Genomic DNA, 20,460 nt, shown 5'->3' with positions numbered 1-20,460 from the left:
TGGTATGTTGAGTCTTGAGCAAAAACACGTCAAATCCACTTTTACTTCTCAGAGGGTTAGGTAGTACATTCAAAATTGTGGGGAGAACAAAAAAGACTTGACACAGGACTCAGATGTCACCCATTTATTGCAGCGCACATGATGAAATGCTTAAAACAGTTTGCGAAAAGCCCTCATCAAAAGACAAAAAAGTAAGTGCAAAGTAAAACATAGGTCCATCAATCAACATCCCACATAACAACATAAAGGAAATTAGTCAAAAAACAGAAGCATCACAACTCCATAATATATGATACTTTGTTCAGTGACATGTTGGCATCAGTTAATTAGAAAAAGACCTTAGAATGAATCTGAATTAACATTTCAATATAAACTCAAACTTAACTCCATTGATTGTTGAGATGACTTTTTTTATGCAACAGCAATAATTTCAGTTAATGTGTTTAAAGGTAAATTTTTTTTTTTTTTTTCCCAGTCAGTGGTATTCACAAAGAAGCACTGAACAACATTCAATACTAAACAAACTAAAAATTGACTTTTTCTTTTTCTTTTCTATTTCTTATCAACTTCACTTGTACAACTTCATCTAAACTGAAAGACATTTTGTCAGTATGAAAGTAGAATTATTTCAAAACATGTAATGATTCCTTATGAAACATAGAAGGATGAATGTGTATATATATTGAAAGAACTATAAAAAAAAATCACTTGAAAGTGCAAGCAAAACACAGGAACAATTTCTTTTCTTTTTTTTTTTTGGGTGGGGGTGGGGGGTGGGGGGATTATCCTGGATTATCTATTTATGCAGTGGGAGTAAACTAAGGCCAGTAATGGGATCTTTGACACACCTCTCAACCAGCTGGAGATAGGTGAGATTCTCTTGGGTGTTGGGGTCAAAAAAGCCCTTGGTGTCATCGTCAGGGTCAGACAGAATCTGATTCATTTCCTCATCAAAGTAGCCTCTTTGGTATGCCACCTGTACAGGCACTCGATGGCTGTGCACTGGATCAATTATGCCGCCTGTTGCAATTTGTGCTTCAAGGAGGCGAATTCCATGGTCTTTGACAATGAGATCTTTTTTCAAAGCCTGGAACAAAGAAATAATGCCTCCTGTGTAGGGATCTTTGTATCCTGTCACTGCTCTTTCTGCTGAAAGAAGTTTGTTTTTCCACTCACGGCCAACCAGTCCCTGAGTCACAGCTTCCTCTACAGAAAGTTTCTTGTTGTTCACTGGATCTATGACAAAGCCAGTGGCAGCCTGGGCCTCCAGCAGAACCAGAGAAGTACCAGGGGTCAGAAGGCCTTTGGACTTGGCTTCATAAATGCTCATGGTTTCTTCACTTGACTGCAGATACACCCCTGCAATGCTGTTGGTCCCCTCTAGGTACTGCCGGACCGAGTCCATTTCACTTACTTCATTCACTGTGACCTTTCCTGTATTTAGATCTTTGTACAGATCTTCATCAATGATTTTTGATTCGAGCAGCTCATCAGCAGTGACATCCTTCCTGATCCCATGGAAATTTGTGGTCTGACTTGTCTCTGTGACTGTGGTAGTGGTGATGGTAGTTTTTGTTTTGCTGCTCTCTGTTGTTTTTTCTGGTGCTTGGCAGGTGATTATTGAGGATGTTGAGGTTGTGGTCTGCTGTTGAATGATTGTCAGTATTATCTCCAGGAAGCGTTCAATTGTGATAGCTCCAGACTTGTACTGCTGAACGAGTTCTCTTCTCTTCTCTTCTGTGATGTATTTAGAATAAAGCAGATCCCACAGAGACACAGTCTTTCCTTGGTATTTCCCTCCTGCTCTGGTTGTTGTTGTAGATTTCAGAATGAGTTTTGTTGCCTCATCAACAAAGAAGTAGAACTCTCCCTTCTTCACAATGACCAGTAGGCTAAGGCCAGTAATGGGATCTCTGACACACCTCTCGACCAGCTGGAGATAGGTGAGATTCTCTTGGGTGTTGGGGTCAAAAAAGCCCTTGGTGTCATCGTCAGGGTCAGACAGAATCTGATTCATTTCCTCATCAAAGTAGCCTCTTTGGTATGCCACCTGTACAGGCACTCGATGGCTATGCACTGGATCAATTATGCCGCCTGTTGCAATTTGTGCTTCAAGGAGGCGAATTCCATGGTCTTTGACAATGAGATCTTTTTTCAAGGCCTGGAACAAAGAAATAATGCCTCCTGTGTAGGGATCTTTGTATCCTGTCACTGCTCTTTCTGCTGAAAGAAGTTTGTTTTTCCACTCACGGCCAACCAGTCCCTCAGTCACAGCTTCCTCTACAGAAAGTTTCTTGTTGTTCACTGGATCTATGACAAAGCCAGTGGCAGCCTGGGCCTCCAACAGAACCAGAGAAGTACCAGGGGTCAGAAGGCCTTTGGACTTGGCTTTATAAATGCTCATTGTCTCCTTGGTGGACTGCAGATACACCCCTGCAATGCTGTTGGTCCCCTCTAGGTACTGCCGGACCGAGTCCATTTCACTTACTTCATTCACTGTGACCTTTCCTGTATTTAGATCTTTGTACAGATCTTCATCAATGATTTTTGATTCGAGCAGCTCATCAGCAGTGACATCCTTCCTGATCCCATGGAAATTTGTGGTCTGACTTGTCTCTGTGGCTGTGGTAGTGGTGATGGTAGTTTTTGTTTTGCTGCTCTCTGTTGTTTTTTCTGGTGCTTGGCAGGTGATTATTGAAGATGTTGAAATTGTTGTGGTCTGCTTTTCAATGATTGTCAGTATTATCTCCAAGAAGCGTTCAATTGTGATAGCTCCAGACTTGTACTGCTGTACGAGTTCTCTTCTCTTCTCTTCTGTGATGTATTTAGAATATAGCAGATCCCACAGAGACACAGTCTTTCCTTGGTATTTCCCTCCTGCTCTGGTTGTTGTTGTAGATTTCAGAATGAGTTTTGTTGCCTCATCAACAAAGAAATAGAACTCTCCCTTCTTCACAATGACCAATAAGCTAAGGCCAGTAATGGGATCTCTGACACACCTCTCAACCAGCTGGAGATAGGTGAGATTTTCTTGGGTGTTGGGGTCAAAAAAGCCCTTGGTGTCATCGTCAGGGTCAGACAGAATCTGATTCATTTCTTCATCAAAGTAGCCTCTTTGGTATGCCACCTGTACAGGCACTCGATGGCTATGCACCGGGTCAATTATGCCGCCTGTTGCAATTTGTGCTTCAAGGAGGCGAATTCCATGGTCTTTGACAATGAGATCTTTTTTCAAGGCCTGGAACAAAGAAATAATGCCTCCTGTGTAGGGATCCTTGTATCCTGTCACTGCTCTTTCTGCTGAAAGAAGTTTGTTTTTCCACTCATTACCAACCAGGCCTTGAGTCACAGCTTCCTCTACAGAAAGTTTCTTGTTGTTCACTGGATCTATGACAAAGCCAGTGGCAGCCTGAGCCTCCAGCAGAACCAGAGAAGTACCAGGGGTCAGAAGGCCTTTGGTCTTGGCTTCATAAATGCTCATGGTTTCTTCACTTGACTGCAGATACACCCCTGCAATGCTGTTGGTCCCCTCTAAGTACTGCCGGACCGAGTCCATTTCACTTACTTCATTCACTGTGACCTTTCCTGTATTTAGATCTTTGTACAGATCTTTATCAATGATTTTTGATTCGAGCAGCTCATCAGCAGTGACATCCTTCCTGATCCCATGGAAATTTGTGGTCTGACTTGTCTCTGTGACTGTGGTAGTGGTGATGGTAGTTTTTGTTTTGCTGCTCTCTGTTGTTTTTTCTGGTGCTTGGCAGGTGATTATTGAGGATGTTGAGGTTGTGGTCTGCTGTTGAATGATGGTCAGTATTATTTCCAGGAAGCGTTCAATTGTGATAGCTCCAGATTTGTACTGCTGTACAAGTTCTCTTCTCTTCTCTTCTGTGATGTATTTAGAATATAGCAGATCCCACAGAGACACAGTCTTTCCTTGGTATTTCCCTCCTGCTCTGGTTGTTGTTGTAGATTTCAGAATGAGTTTTGTTGCCTCATCAACAAAGAAGTAGAACTCTCCCTTCTTCACAATGACCAGTAGGCTAAGGCCACTAATGGGATCTCTGACACACCTCTCGACCAGCTGAAGATAGGTGAGATTCTCTTGGGTGTTGGGGTCAAAAAAGCCCTTGGTGTCATCGTCAGGGTCAGACAGAATCTGATTCATTTCCTCATCAAAGTAGCCTCTTTGGTATGCCACCTGTACAGGCACTCGATGGCTGTACACTGGATCGATTATGCCCCCTGTTGCAATTTGTGCTTCAAGGAGGCGAATTCCATGGTCTTTGACAATGAGATCTTTTTTCAAGGTCTGGAACAAAGAAATAATGCCTCCTGTGTAGGGATCTTTGTATCCTGTCACTGCTCTTTCTGCTGAAAGAAGTTTGTTTTTCCATTCACGGCCAACCAGTCCCTCAGTCACAGCTTCCTCTACAGAAAGTTTCTTGTTGTTCACTGGATCTATGACAAAGCCAGTGGCAGCCTGGGCCTCCAGCAGAACCAGAGAAGTACCAGGGGTCAGAAGGCCTTTGGACTTGGCTTCATAAATGCTCATTGTCTCCTTGGTGGACTGCAGATACACCCCTGCAATGCTGTTGGTCCCCTCTAGGTACTGCCGGACCGAGTCCATTTCACTTATTTCGTTCACTGTGACCTTTCCTGTATTTAGATCTTTGTACAGATCTTCATCAATGATTTTTGATTTGAGCAGCTCATCAGCAGTGACATCCTTCCTGATCCCATGGAAATTTGTTGTCTGACTTGTCTCTGTGACTGTGGTAGTGGTGATGGTAGTTTTTGTTTTGCTGCTCTCTGTTGTTTTTTCTGGTGCTTGGCAGGTGATTATTGAAGATGTTGAAATTGTTGTGGTCTGCTTTTCAATGATTGTCAGTATTATCTCCAGGAAGCGTTCAATTGTGATAGCTCCAGACTTGTACTGCTGAACGAGTTCTCTTCTCTTCTCTTCTGTGATGTATTTAGAATACAGCAGATCCCACAGAGACACAGTCTTTCCTTGGTATTTCCCTCCTGCTCTGGTTGTTGTTGTAGATTTCAGAATGAGTTTTGTTGCCTCATCAACAAAGAAGTAGAACTCTCCCTTCTTCACAATGACCAATAAGCTAAGGCCAGTAATGGGATCTCTGACACACCTCTCGACCAGCTGGAGATAGGTGAGATTTTCTTGGGTGTTGGGGTCAAAAAAGCCCTTGGTGTCATCGTCAGGGTCAGACAGAATCTGATTCATTTCCTCATCAAAGTAGCCTCTTTGGTATGCCACCTGTACAGGCACTCGATGGCTGTGCACCGGGTCAATTATGCCGCCTGTTGCAATTTGTGCTTCAAGGAGGCGAATTCCATGGTCTTTGACAATGAGATCTTTTTTCAAGGCCTGGAACAAAGAAATAATGCCTCCTGTGTAGGGATCCTTGTATCCTGTCACTGCTCTTTCTGCTGAAAGAAGTTTGTTTTTCCACTCATTACCAACCAGCCTTTGAGTCACAGCTTCCTCTACAGAAAGTTTCTTGTTGTTCACTGGATCTATGACAAAGCCAGTGGCAGCCTGGGCCTCCAGCAGAACCAGAGAAGTACCAGGGGTCAGAAGGCCTTTGGACTTGGCTTCATAAATGCTCATGGTTTCTTCACTTGACTGCAGATACACCCCTGCAATGCTGTTGGTCCCCTCTAGGTACTGCCGGACCGAGTCCATTTCACTTACTTCATTCACTGTGACCTTTCCTGTATTTAGATCTTTGTACAGATCTTCATCAATGATTTTTGATTCGAGCAGCTCATCAGCAGTGACATCCTTCCTGATCCCATGGAAATTTGTGGTCTGACTTGTCTCTGTGGCTGTGGTAGTGGTGATGGTAGTTTTTGTTTTGCTGCTCTCTGTTGTTTTTTCTGGTGCTTGGCAGGTGATTATTGAGGATGTTGAGGTTGTGGTCTGCTGTTGAATGATTGTCAGTATTATCTCCAGGAAGCGTTCAATTGTGATAGCTCCAGACTTGTACTGCTGTACAAGTTCTCTTCTCTTCTCTTCTGTGATGTATTTAGAATATAGCAGATCCCACAGAGACACAGTCTTTCCTTGGTATTTCCCTCCTGCTCTGGTTGTTGTTGTAGATTTCAGAATGAGTTTTGTTGCCTCATCAACAAAGAAGTAGAACTCTCCCTTCTTCACAATGACCAGTAGGCTAAGGCCACTAATGGGATCTCTGACACACCTCTCGACCAGCTGGAGATAGGTGAGATTCTCTTGGGTGTTGGGGTCAAAAAAGCCCTTGGTGTCATCATCAGGGTCAGACAGAATCTGATTCATTTCTTCATCAAAGTAGCCTCTTTGGTATGCCACCTGTACAGGCACTCGATGGCTATACACTGGATCGATTATGCCCCCTGTTGCAATTTGTGCTTCAAGGAGGCGAATTCCATGGTCTTTGACAATGAGATCTTTTTTCAAGGCCTGGAACAAAGAAATAATGTCTCCTGTATAGGGATCTTTGTATCCTGTCACTGCTCTTTCTGCTGAAAGAAGTTTGTTTTTCCACTCACGGCCAACCACTCCTTGAGCCACAGCTTCCTCTACAGAAAGTTTCTTGTTGTTCACTGGATCTATGACAAAGCCAGTGGCAGCCTGAGCCTCCAGCAGAACCAGAGAAGTACCAGGGGTCAGAAGGCCTTTGGACTTGGCTTCGTAGATGCTCATGACTTTCTTTGTGGATTCAATTCTGACACCTGCGATACAATTAGTAGCTCCAAGGTACTTTTGAATTGATTCCATTTTGTTCACATTCTCCTCAGTTACTTCCCCCTGTATTATCTGTGTGAAAAGCTCTTTTGAGATAATTTTTGACTCATATAGTTCACTGGCCGAGACTCTCTTTCTCAGGCCTTTGAATTTTTTCTCTTTGGATGTTACTTCAGTAATGATTACAGTGACTATCTCAATGATCTCCTCTATTTTCATAGCTCCTGTCTTGTATTGTTGTATGAGCTGTTCCCTCTTTTGTTCTGAAATGTATTCAGACAATAGCACTTCCCACAGTGACACTTCTTTGCCTTGAAACTTCCCTGCATTTAAGGCAATCATTTTGTTTGTGAATGTAAGCTCTGTTTGTTCATCTGTGTGGAAAACATGTGATTTTTCTTCATAGAGTGGTAGAAGAAGAAGGCCAGTTTTTTGGTCTGTCTCACATTTTTTCATCAGCTGGAGGTAAGTAAGGTTTTCCTTGGTGTTTGGGTTGAAGAATTGCTTTGTCTCTTCACTGGTACCCAACAAAATCTGGTCCATTTCTTCATCAAAATATCCTTTCTTCTTTGCAACATGAACAGGAAGCCTGTGACTTTGAACAGGGTCAATGACGCCCCCAGTTGCTATTTGTGCCTGAAGAAGACGAATACCATAGCTTCTTTGAATCAGATCTTTACTCATGGCTTCAAACAATGATATTGTTGCATCTGTGTATGGATCCACATAGCCAGTGACTGCTCGTTCAGCTAACAGGAGTTGTTCATGTACATCTGGACCAACTACATTTTCTTTTGATGCTTCATCAACAGTGTAGGATTCATTCTTGAGAGGGTCGATGATGTATCCTGTTGCAGCCTGTGCTTCAAGTAGTACAAGTGCGGTGCCAGGTGTCAACAGACCTTGCGTTTTTGCTTCATAGATGCTTATAACTTTCTTGGATGGATGAATCAGTATTCCAGCAATGCTTCCAGTTCCTTTCAGGTATCCTTTCACAGATTCACATTCCATTACTGATTCAAAAGTGAGTTTCCCTTCTTTCACACTGTTGAATGTATTTGCATCAATTATATCAGAATCTAGAAGCTGTTGGGCAGACACAGGCTTTCTCAGGCCCATTGTTGTTCTGCAGTTCTCACTTTGCTCCAGTTTTGTAATGGTTGAAATTACCAATGTGGTTATGCTGTGGGTGGTTATCTTCCCTGTTCTGTATTTTTCTATCAACTCAAGCCGTTGATCCTGTGTGAAGTACCCAGAGTGGATCAGTTCCCAAAGAGAAACTGATTTTCCAGAATAGCGGCCCATTGATATGTTGACAGCTGTCTTTTCAAACTCTTGTTTTATCTCTGTGTCAGTGTGTATTTTCTCCTTTATTTCCCTAGCTTTGGCCTTTTCGTTCAGTGGAAGGAGAAACAGACCTGTTTCTTTATCTTTTATGCAGCGGTCCAGCATTTCCATGTAAGTCAGATTTTCTTGTGTGTTTGGGTTAAAAAAACCTTTGGTGTCATCACTGGGGTCAGACAGAATTTGATTAAGTTCTGAGTCGAAATATCCCTCTCTGTATGCAACCTCTAGTGGTAAGTGAAGGCACTTCAAGGGGTCAATGATACCACCTGTGGCAATCTGAGCCTCAAGTAAACGGATGGCATGCTGCTTCACAATAAGATCTTTTTTCATGGCTTGAAAAAGAGAAATCTTTTCATCAGTGTATGGATCTTTGTAACCAGTGACAGCTTTCTCTGCTGACAAGAGCTTTTCATATACCTGAGGGCCAATTACCTTCTCTTTGAGAGCCTGCTCTACAGTAAATTTTTTGTTTTTGACAGGATCAACAATGAATCCTGTGGCTGCTTGTGCCTCAAGAAGACAAAGGGCAGTACCAGGTGTCAGAATGCCCTTTTTCTGTGCATCATAGATGCTTAGTCTCTGATTGGACGGTTGAAGTACCACCCCAGCTACACAGCTTTTTCCTTGTAGATAGGTTCTCACACTGTCTATCTTCATCACATCAGTGCTTGTCAGCTTTCCATCTACCATACTACTGTATGTTTTTTCATCCACAATTCCCAGCTTCAAAAGATCCACAACAGAGATGTTGCCTCGTAGGCCCTCAAAATCCAGTGCCTCCTGCTGTTTTATCTCCTTGCTTTCAATGATCTCCAAAATAATGACAGTTATTTGCTCAACTGTGATTTTCCTTGACTTGTAGAGCTTGAATAACTCCTGTCTTTTATTCTCAGCCAGATATTCTGAGTTAATGAGATCCCACAGTGTTGTATGCTTGCCACAGAATCTGCCATACCTAACACTGACTGTTGTTGCCCTAAATGTTTCCTTCATGTGATCATCGATGATAATTTTATTGCTTTTGCCTTTGAGTGGAAAGAGGCACAGGCCTGTACTGGGATCTGTGATGCATCTTGCCATGAGCTGCAAGTATGTTAGGTTCTCATGTGTATTGGGGTCAAAGAACCCTTTGGTGTCATCACTTGGATCACTCAGGATCTGATTCATTTCCTCATTAAAATATCCTCTCTTATAAGCCACATGGACAGGAATGCGGTGGCTGTTCACAGGATCAATGATTCCTCCAGTGGCAATTTGGGCCTCTAGCAGGCGAATTCCATGATCTTGTAGAATGAGGTCTTTCTGCATGGCCTGAAACAATGAGATAATTTTGCCGTCATGTGGATCTTTGTATCCAGTGACAGCTTTCTCTGCTGAGCGTAACTTTTGACAAAGGTCTGGTCCTACAATCTTTGCTTTCACAGCATCATCCACTGAAAATCTTCTGTTTCCAATAGGATCAATAATGAACCCTGTTGCTGCTTGGGCCTCCAGTAGAATCAGAGCAGTTCCTGGCATCAGCTTTCCTTTCTGCCTGGCCTGGTAGATGGTCAAGATCTGAGAATCAGGAAGCAGAACACCTGCAATGCTGTCTTTCCCATGCAGGTACATATTTACATTTTCATCCTCTGTAAACTCCTTTGCTGTCTTCTTTCCTGTTTTAAGATCTTCCAGGTCCTTCTTACTTATGATATCTGCCTCTAGAAGCTGGGTTGCTGTCACAGTTTCCCTGATGCCTTCAAAGGTGACATTAGTTTTCACAGACTTCTCTATGACTTCCAGAACTGTTGTAATGATCATGCTGATTTTAAGCTTCCCCTGTTTGTACTTTTGAATGATGTCCTGCCTCTGGTGTTCATTAAAGTATTCTGACATTAGTAGCTCCCACAGAGATACTGTCATTCCCATGTACTTTCCACATGGCACTTTGACCTTCTCTTCTTTGAAAGCCATTTTAGTTTGGTAGTCGATGAAGATGGTACTCCCCTTATCTGACTTATCAAAGAGTGGGAGGAGGCAGAGTCCTGTGGCAGGATCAGTCACACACCTTTCCATCAGTTGGAGATAGGTTAGATTATCATTTGTGTTTGGGTCAAAGAAGCCTTTTGTGTCATCTCCTGAGTCTTCTAGTATGGAATTCATCTTCTCATCAAAATAACCCCTCTTGTAGGCCACTTCCACAGGAAGTCTATGACTGTTGACTGGGTCTATGATTCCACCTGTTGCAATCTGAGCCTCAAGTAATCGGATCCCATGTTCTTTTACAATAAAATCTTTTGATAGTGCTTGAAAAAGAGAGATGGTTTCACCTGTGTATGGGTCTTTGTATCCAGTTACCGCCCGCTCAGCAGAAAGCAGCTTTGCATGATATTCTGGGCCAACAAGCTTGTTTTTGATGGCTTCATCTACACTGTACGTTTTGTTTTCCACAGGATCTATCATGAATCCAGTTGCAGCTTGTGCCTCCAGCAGAACTAATGCTGTTCCAGGCATTAGTAAGCCTTGCTTCATGGCTTGAAAGATACTCATTCTCTCACTGGTCGAGACTATTGCAATGCCTGAGATACTGCCTTTGCCCTCTAGGTATTCTTTTACAGTTTCCATTAGCATCACATCCTGTGTTGTGGTCTTACCCCTCTGCAAGTCATCATATGTTTCTTTGTCAATGATCTTACTTTCAAGGAGTTCAGTGGAGGAAACGCCTCTACGCAGACCTTTGAAGGTGACGCAAACAGGGAGCAACAACAGGCCTGTATCAGGTTCCACCATACATTTCTCCAGGAGATGTCGATAGCTGAGATTTTCTTGTGAGTTTGGATCGTAGAACACTCTGAGCTCCTCCATCTGGTCTCTGAGCAAGTCTTTTTCATAGTAGCCCTTATTTATTGCTGACTCCACTGAAATATTCCTCTTTTCAACAGGATCAAACAGGCCTTGTGTAGATATCTGTGCTTCCAGCAGCCTCAAGCCATAATCCCTTGGGACTAAATCCTTTTGCATAGCTTGGAAAACAGAGATTGTTTCGTTAGTGTAGGGGTCTGTATAACCATGGATAGCTTTCTCAGCTGCTGTCAGTTTCTCTTTCATCTCTGGTCCAACTAGTCCTTCTTTAACAGCATCTTCAACAGGAAGTTTTCGATTGTTCACTGGGTCTATGATGCCCTCAGTGGCAGCTTGTGCTTCAAGCAGGGCTAATGCTGTTCCTGGCTTCAGAAGACGTTTTTTCATGGCTTGATATATGGTTATTTTCTCTTTTGTCTTCTCCAGAAGTACCCCAGCCACAGGGCTATGGACCTTTGTGTAGCCATTTTGCTTCCCGTCGGTATCAGGAGTGACAGAGTCCATCTTGACTTTAATACCTATGTTAAAACAGAAAACAGTCACTTAATAGTTGATTTGTTTTACATATGTGCTATTAATTCATTATAATTTAATTATCAATAAAAGAAAATCTCTGCTACACAGAGTTTTATAGATACAGCCAAGAGGTTAGTTTATGCTGTACCAGTGATATACAGTCCTTCACAAAATGCATCCTCCTTCACTTGTTGCACACAGCAGTTTTAGATATATGTGTGGATGTATAAAATTAGAATAACAGAAACATCTCATTCAAAGGAGTAAGCACTGAACTTTCATTTAAATGAAACAACCGTAAGCATAACAAAAATTACTTAACATAGTGTACATGAATTAGTCCTCTGTAGGTTAAATGCTGAGTTAGAATTTAAAGATGTAGGGCGAACTCATATTACTCTAGCACACTATTGAGTGTGCAAATTAGAGTTAGCAAATGATGGGAAGGTGTAGTTGCAAAGTCATATATCCTAACCCTAACCCAATAATATAAAGATGTGTAGCAAATGCATGACAGTAAATAACTAGAACTGAAAAAAAGGAGATGAAAGTTAGTTTTTTTGGTTGGTTTGTTTGTTTTGAACCTTCCACCTTCATAAGCACTTTGAGTATCCTTTCCAGTATGGTAGAATCGAATGCCTTTCTTAGATCTAAGACAGTCCTAGGTAAGGTCATTTTCAGTTTAACATTCAACAAAATGTGTAAACAGTACATGTGGTGAATACCTCTTTTGTCAACTGTAAGCGAGTTATGCAAATACATGCAAATTGAGGGAGGATTAAATCTTAAGTAGACTACCTGACAGTAATATGTCAATCTTTTTTTTTTTTTTTTTTTTTTTTTTTTGCATGGATAGTCCCAGTGACAGTTGGATGCCCTGCAAAAGCTTGACAAAATATCTCATTATGTTAACTTTGTGCTGCATTTGCATCAAATGACACATGACCAGCTTTGAGCAAATGATTTTAAAGTGTCAAAGTTTCTGCAAATAGATTTTGAAATTTTGAAAGGCAGTGTTTTCAGCATAACTTCATCCAGTTCCTGCACATATTATAAAAAAAAAAATCTGGCCTACTCCCTGGCAGTTCCTGTGTGTGTGTGTGTGTGTGTGTGTGTGTGTGTGTGTGTGTGTGTGTGTAAAAACATCCTCTGTCTGCTTTATCATATCAAAACAAAGCCCTGAAACTTGACAATGCACTGTACTGACACCAGCATGCCACAAGTGTCATATCCTTGAAACACAAACATGTGACGGGCATTACACTCACAAAAAATGTACTTTCCCATTTACTTATCAGATGTTTTTTGTATGTTGTTTTGAAAAGATACATCATAGGATGATAGTGCTAAAAACAGACAAAAAAAGGTTTCTGAAGAAAAAGAAAAGTTCAGCAATATAATCCTGCTTGTAAGCAAACGAAAGTTCAAGTCTCTCCTGTTATGCAATGCAAGGATCAATACAGTTCATCTAAAAATATTTATGGAATCCTCTTTTTAGTGGCAGGCAGCAGCTTGTTTTCATTTTAGATGTGTTTCTCTTTGGCATTTTTTGGCAAAGCAGCAAAATCAAAAGTGTAGACTCGCATAAGAGAATACAGTATTTAAATGAGAACACTGTTGAACTGAAAGCTGTAAAGCTGCCATATACACGTTAGTGGAGGAAAGGCATTTTTATAGGCCCAGTGCCCCCCACGCCTCCACTCCCTTCCTTGTAGTAGCAGAGTGTTTTACGTGTTGGATGATCTCACTGACACCTGTGGGAGCACATTCACACTGAGTGTAATCACTCGAACAGAGAAGGGTGTGGAGGAGAACGTACAAGGGCTTCTTGGCCTTTTGCCCTACTGAGAGAGTGAAACAAGATTGTAGACAAGGCTCTATTCTTGCATGTTTCACCATGCACTGGGGGAAATTTGTCAAAAAAGAAATGACATTTAACACACATCTTAATGTGCAATGAGATAGTAATCTGTTGCTGCCTTTCCAAAATTTGTTTCACAATTAGATTAATGGTGAGTGTCATCAAGTTAAAAATAGCAACGAGGGAGCTGTCATTCAAAATGTCAGTGGGTTAAAGGTGTGCAAACTGTGCAACCCCAGTGAGCGACATCTCTATCTCTAACGACGTCTCCATGACAACATGCAGACCAAAAACAGTTATATCTGTTCATCTTAGGATTACTGTACACGAAAGCCTGCCTGTCATTGCAAGAATGCAAACCTCCACCACAGCACTTCTAAGTCGCTATTGCCCACTTTGTAAATGTTTGAAAGATATTGAACATTTACTTTAACTTTATTACCGTGCATGAGTTTACTTATCATATCATAAAGGCAAATGCATCTCCTTTGGCAAACTGTCCAGAGAGTTTGCTGCATGTAACTACACCTTTGCCATTTTCACATCCTCCATTTATCACGAGAACAAAAAAAGAAGCTTACAAAGAGAAAGGTGCTACATTCACTGTCCTGTCCTGGAAGATCTCTTTTCAGTTCTTATTTTCTGGCAAATGTGCATAACAAAATGCAATTCAGCACAATGACAACATAAATATGGCATGTGCATATACTTAAACTTTCTTGTGAGTAACTTTTTTCTTGGCACAGTTGCAGGTACAGACCCAGTTAAATGACTGCTCCACACTCTTAACAAGACTGAGCCGGTGCCAGGGTGATTTATATTACAGTTTCCATATTAAAATGCATGGTTATACTTAAAATCATTTCCCTTGCGTAACAGTGTGTTCTTTGGCACAGTAGGTTAAGTGTTCATGCATAGTTACTGCACTGCATAGCATTATATGAAACTTTTGAGTCTCTGGGATTTACGTTTTAAAAAAGCCAACAATAATTATTGTTACATCTCATTAAGGTGTATCCTCAATACAATACTCTCAGATCTAACAATGGGAAGGTTCAATTAAAATTTAAACGGGATAGACGGGAAAGTTTGAGCTTGACAGTAGTAGTTGGTAAGGGGAAAAGAAGTGTAATATTGTTATGTTTCTTCAAAAGAAAAATTATAATGAAAAAAATATTCTTTTGTTCCAAGATTCAATCAGTTATTACCTCACTGACATGACACAAGGTACGGGACAATAATAAATCAAACCACACACTCACAGGCATATAACACATAAGTCAAAGCATAAAGCACACTTTAAAAACCAGCCACACAATTAAGCAAAAACAGCAACCTATAAATCAGCATAGGGCATAGCAATAAAAACCCAAACATAAAAACAGTATATTGCACCTCTGGTTAACTGCTTTCATTTTATGGATAACAAGAGCATTGATATTGTAAGGCCAAATATGCGCTGACCCACTGATACACTCATTCCGAGGAATGCCTGATCATTGTGATGAATGTCTTTAATACAATTGTACGTCACACCTACTTGATGTTATCTAAAATTAGTTCACACTGCAGCTCACACCGATTCACACCACGGCCACAAGGAACACAGGGGTCCACCTGAATGGCACCATTACACTTTATGGTAGATGATAATCCATTCTGCATGCTTAGATGCTCTCTTTTCCTTGTTTATCAGGGTTATATGCCCATAGGTCTTTGAACCATATATCCGTCACCAAGCTGATTATCATCATCCTTGTCTTTGACACTTTGTCTTGACATGATCGCCAGAGGAATGCATGAGGTAATGAAGTGTCCCTCTGAGCTGTGCATACAATAGTTGCTAAAAGCTGCCACTGTGGAAAATGTAGGGTGTAGTGCAGAGTCCTCAGGTCTTTATGTTTGTGTGTAGACACACTGTACAGACCGTTGAAAGACAACTTTGGGCTTAACATTATTTAAACAAGTATGGTCGAAGGTAACCACTAAGGAATGTTTACTTTCTCTTTTTTATCTGGAGGGAGTTGGCCCACAGTGCAGGATACGCAATGTTGTTTTGGCTTTGACAGGTCTGTCCCGTTCAAACTTGTATTACACAACAGAGCCGAAGCAGCGGATTAACTTGACGTTTTGCCCACTGATACGAAACTTTCACTGAAATCATTAACTTTCCTCTGGGAACATGGTGCCGTTACATTATTGAATACATAGAAGCATAACCAAGAAAACACTGCACTTTTCCATCACCAGGGTAAAGAAGAACGCTGCACTTACCGGGTGTCCCGGGACACTCAAAGCGTTGCTGTGTGCTCCTCTGCAGAGTGGCCTGCCTTAACTGCTGTGACAGATGTGAGGGTTTCCAAGTGCTGCCAACATCTCAGACAGAGTGCTCACTGCTCACCGCTCACATATAAAGGTCCAGATGTGAAGTCCCTCCTCCTCTGAGGAACTGCCTCCTCTGCTGTGTCTGCAGGGCAGTGAGTAACGGCCAGTGATCTTTCTGTTTTGAACCCAGGATGCCATGAATTCCTCTGGATTTCCTCAGAGCAGGTCCATTGTGTTATTAAACAATAACCACAACCAGATTTAACCTTTTTGATCACACTGTAGGTCAGCAAATTTTTGAAACCTGCAGTAGTAGTGGCATAAAAAGTATTAAATAATATGTTGGGCTTGTATAATACGTGAATCTCATAGCTTGTTGCCCAGGGCAGGGCATGGAGATTTGCCGTTAATTGCATTTAAAGCCACATAGATTATTCTGATCAATCACAGGGTCCCTGTTTAGGTCCTCCTTATCATTTATTGATGTAAAGACTTTTCTTTTTCTTTCTTTTTTTTTTTTTTTACAATGTACATACTCTAAGTAAACTGTGAGGTGGACACTTATCTTTCTTATCTCTCTATACCAGGTTGTGACAAGCAGAGTCGGAGCCCCTGTTGTAAGTGTTGACAGCACCGCCATTGTGTGAGCTTCCCTCAGGTTTGGCAGGTTTTCAGCTGTGACTAGCCAGAGAAGCCGGGGGTGGGAGTCGGGATCAGGGTGCAGTCGGGATTCATGAGTGAAGAACGGCGAAAATCAATTACATCACAGTACAGAACACCTGTATAGGAACGTCTGTCTGATTTTAAATGTACAGAAACCAGATGCAGAAGGTGTCATGATGATGCTATGAAAAGTGACACCGTTTAATGACTAATGTACAGAGGTGGAAAGAGTGATAAAACATTTTACGCACATGGAAGCAGCTCACTGATAGGTGTTAATGAAATTCAACTCAAGCAGGTGCTCAGAGCACTTATCGTGGGAAAGTGTGTGTGTGAGGTAAAAGCTCAAAAGTAAGGAGCTCATCAATCACTTTTAAAAAGACATTGAAGTTTTGTATAAGTTCCAAACGTCATCTCTGAAATTAACAGGCGACTCGTTTTGGTATCTAAATAAGGTATTTAAAATTCCTTCTATGGAAAGTAAACCTCAGAATGACTGCTGTATTGCTGTAAATTACACATGGCATTGTATTGTATAGCCAAAAAGAGAAATTTGCTAAACCAAAAGCAGGTTTCAAAGTTTTTCTCAGATGCTTCAGTCAAAGTACAAGTACTGACTTACAAAATTATTTAAACAGAAGCTGCAGTTGAAACAACATTGCACAACTAAATTATAATGAATAGAAAGGAATAGAGGAGTGAGCAGAGGTCTGGAGTTGGTAGATTTAATATATAATTAGAATATGTGGTAAAAGTAGCGGTGAAGGGTAACTTTCTTGTTACCTGAGAAGTGATTATCTGACTGACATTAAAATTAATAAGTGGAAGATGAATGGGTGTGAGGAGTCGCCATAATTATGGGACAAACAAAAATTTGGCACTAGAAAACACTAGAAAAATGTCCCTAAAATAAAAGCCAAGCCAAACATCACTCTCCTGTGTGAAGAGATTGACTGATCGACGTGTCCCTGAGGGGGAAGGAGGCGAGATTACACAACACCGGGCAGAGGCAAGCCAGCGCTCTTGGCGTTTTCCATTCCTGCTGTAAAGGATAACTTTGCCTGAAACATGCCTACTCAGGGTTTATCTGCCAAAATCAGGGCGTGGTGGCCAAAAACATTTCCGAAGAAAAAAAGGTGGTCTACTGACTATAACTGGAAGAGTCTTTGTTGTCAGTTTTAATTGAACACCGATTCAAGAGAAGAGCTGCTTGTCTGACACTCCACTTGATCTGTATCAGTGAAACCTTGGCAGCAGGGAAGGACCCATGCTGTCAGACCAGTTCTGAGCTTCACTGGAAGACTTTTTTTTGTAGGCTTCAAGACCCATTTACCAGATAATTAAGTACAGAATTCCAATTGGGATTAGAAATCGCCTGGAGCAAAGTGAACATGCATGACCCATTTATGCTGCACAGGGTCAACCGAGGCAACTGGAAAAAATTCAACATTTTTAATTAAAAGGAGACATGGATGCACTGAAGTGATGCAAATGTTGTGATCTGCATTAAACTCCAAAGAAAAGATAAGTTGGTACCACAACCAGGGTTTATGAATGGTCTGTCATTAGGTTGTTAATTAGGTTGTAAACACTTTTATAAATCATTAACAAACAATGATAAACAAGTTGTGGTAGTTTTCCTACATCGATGCAGGCTCACTATTTGGCAAGATCAAGTAAAGTAAGCTAAGCAACAAGTAAGATCTGTTATTTAACCGAGTAGATACAGTGACCTTGCCAAATAGTGAGCCTGCATCGATGTATGAAAACTGTTTATAATCATTTATTAGCAATTTATAAAGTGTTTAAAATTTAAATTATGAACCATTCATAAACCAGCCAATCCTTGTGTGGGATCCTTCCTCCTACATGCCAGGTCAAAAATGAAGTGTGATTTATTATTGTAAGAACTGGGTTAAGTGAAAATAAATTAGCCAACACTTAAATAATGATATCATATTAACAAAGCCATTAAACATGATAGCATGACTACTATTGTTATGAATTGCATTCTTTATTGAAAGTAAAGCTCCCTGTTGCAGTTATTATTGCTCAAGCTACACTGTGCAAAAGTGCGCCCTGTGATAATTCTGTCGTTGCCCAACTAGGGTCAGAGCAGCTCTTTCCGGTGTAAGCTCACTCTTCCACATAAATGCAGGATATTGCTTTGTCCGTTCCCAGTGCGCCTGGCCTGATGCAGCAGCACAGGAATGTTTAGAGTTTCTATTGTCCACTCTCTTCCACACCACACCCAGAGCTGCCGGCCCTGAGAGCCATGGGGAAAATCCCTGACAGCTTCTGGTCAGTCCTCACCTTGTTCAGAAGGATTTAAAAAAAAAATGTGTTGGTGAAACTATGTGTTTCTATTCAGATGATAATGAAGGATCTCTCTTTCTTTCTCTCTCTCTGTGTCTCTTTGTTGCAGAAGCTGAAGGGCCAGAAAAAAATGTGTTTACACTTTGGCCACCTGCAAAAACAAAGTGAGGGGTTCGGGTCCTACACACCCTACAATAAGATAAGATATTCCTTTATTAGTCCCACAGTGGAGAAATTTCCAAAAACCCTGCAGCATTGCTGAGCGGGATGGGCTCTGCATGTTTTAGTTTGGATGTGTGTTTTGTTTCATCTTGTTTTTCTCAGGAATGATAGTGTCAACTTTATTTACGCTGCAGGGTTGGGAGGGTGTCTCCAAAATGCAGTATGTACAGTGGAAGATGAGGGTCTGGATATCTAATTTCCAAGTGGATTTTTATCATGTTTTGTTTTTGAGCTGTTTCACTAAAGAGGATCAAAATTCTCTTATAATGAGCACCGTCCTTCTCCCTGTTCTCTGATCTTGACCCATTAGAGCACCCACACCAGTCAAGTGTGAGTTTCGTATCTCAGCTCAGCAAAGGGGGCAACACAGTAAGTGACTCTTGTGTCTAATTTCAATTCTAATCCCAAAGTGTAATCCTATCAGCTAACCCACTGTAGACCTGACAACTACCCAAAATGACTCGACGTAGTCATGTGTCACTTATGGAAATGTCACTCCAAAGCCCTAAAACTCAAACTGTGAGAACAAGTGAATGCACAAAGACACACACCCACACACACACATACACACATACAGAGAGAGAGAGAGAGATCAATACCATGCCATAATGAAATTTAGCTTTGACTTGGAGCTCTACTGTCTGTTTTTCAGCGCACCGGGTTAATGTTCTGCTGTGGGGATTTGTCCACTTCATAAAGTTCATAAACCCTTGAAATGTTCAATATAATATTGACTGTTTAATCTCTCAAGGCGATCGACATTCTTTGAGCACACTGGACAGGTTTTTATCAGCCGCTGTGATCTTTGGCACACCCAAACCGATGTGTTAAGTGCATGAACGGAGAACAGTAGCCCCGGTGTGTCCACTGACTGTGCATGGTAACGCTTCAGCCCACCGATTGATCAGGGGAGCTCACTTTAGAAGCACCAGAAGAATATGTGCAAAATTAATCATTAATATGCTCCTTTACACTTTACCTCCATTGGAGCCCACCTCCTAATTCATTGCAATAAATAAAATGGACATATGCCATGAAATAGTGAAAACTAGAGGAGTCATGTTGTCATCTGACTTCCCAGCCTGTCAGTTTACACATAGTGAAAGTGAACTTGAGATAATTTGTCAAGCTATTGTGTGAAGGACGTGATGCATGTAGCTCATTGGATTCTTTGGAAGAGAGTAATTCCACCTGCCTTATCAGTCTGGATTTTAATCACTTTATGTATCTAAGCGGAAGTCCACCCCAATAGTAAAAACATTTCAAAACTATACTGGTACAAAATCTGCAAAACTGATTTTTTTTTTTTTCTGTGTATCATAATCAATATGATATCATCAATCTATGTTTTACTTTTTTAGAAATCATTTTTTAAAATTTTTTAATTGATTACTTCCTGATCTTTAAAGTTATAATAGTAGCAGCAATAAAAGCAGAGATATCGTGTTTATATCTGCGATAACGTCCGTATCTCAGATGGAACCGCTGTGGCCAAACATCTGAGCCCTTCAAAGCCGTTTTATTTGAGACAAGCCGGCCTTGAGCTGCTGCCATTGTCAATATGCATGGTGCTAACATTATGAATATGTTTGTGTAGTCTATATCCATATCTGATATATGA

At 41.2% G+C, this 20,460-nt stretch overlaps 1 protein-coding gene across 1 annotated transcript; it reads right to left on the bottom strand.

The window, feature by feature from the left end:
* Positions 1-121: 121 nt before the first annotated feature.
* On the bottom strand, positions 122-15,662 carry eppk1 (epiplakin 1). The gene is made up of 2 exons (XM_030063398.1): positions 15,588-15,662; positions 122-11,454 (listed from the first exon to the last, which is right to left on the bottom strand). Exon 2 carries the CDS (start codon positions 11,438-11,440, stop codon positions 797-799), a length of 10,644 nt encoding a protein of 3,547 aa, XP_029919258.1. The 5' UTR covers positions 11,441-11,454; positions 15,588-15,662; the 3' UTR covers positions 122-796.
* Between the last annotated feature and the right edge of the window lie 4,798 nt (positions 15,663-20,460).

Source organism: Myripristis murdjan, chromosome 11 (assembly GCF_902150065.1).
Source record: "Myripristis murdjan chromosome 11, fMyrMur1.1, whole genome shotgun sequence".
NCBI classification, from domain to species: domain Eukaryota; kingdom Metazoa; phylum Chordata; class Actinopteri; order Holocentriformes; family Holocentridae; genus Myripristis; species Myripristis murdjan.
This window is presented reverse-complemented; position numbering and strand designations above follow the sequence as displayed.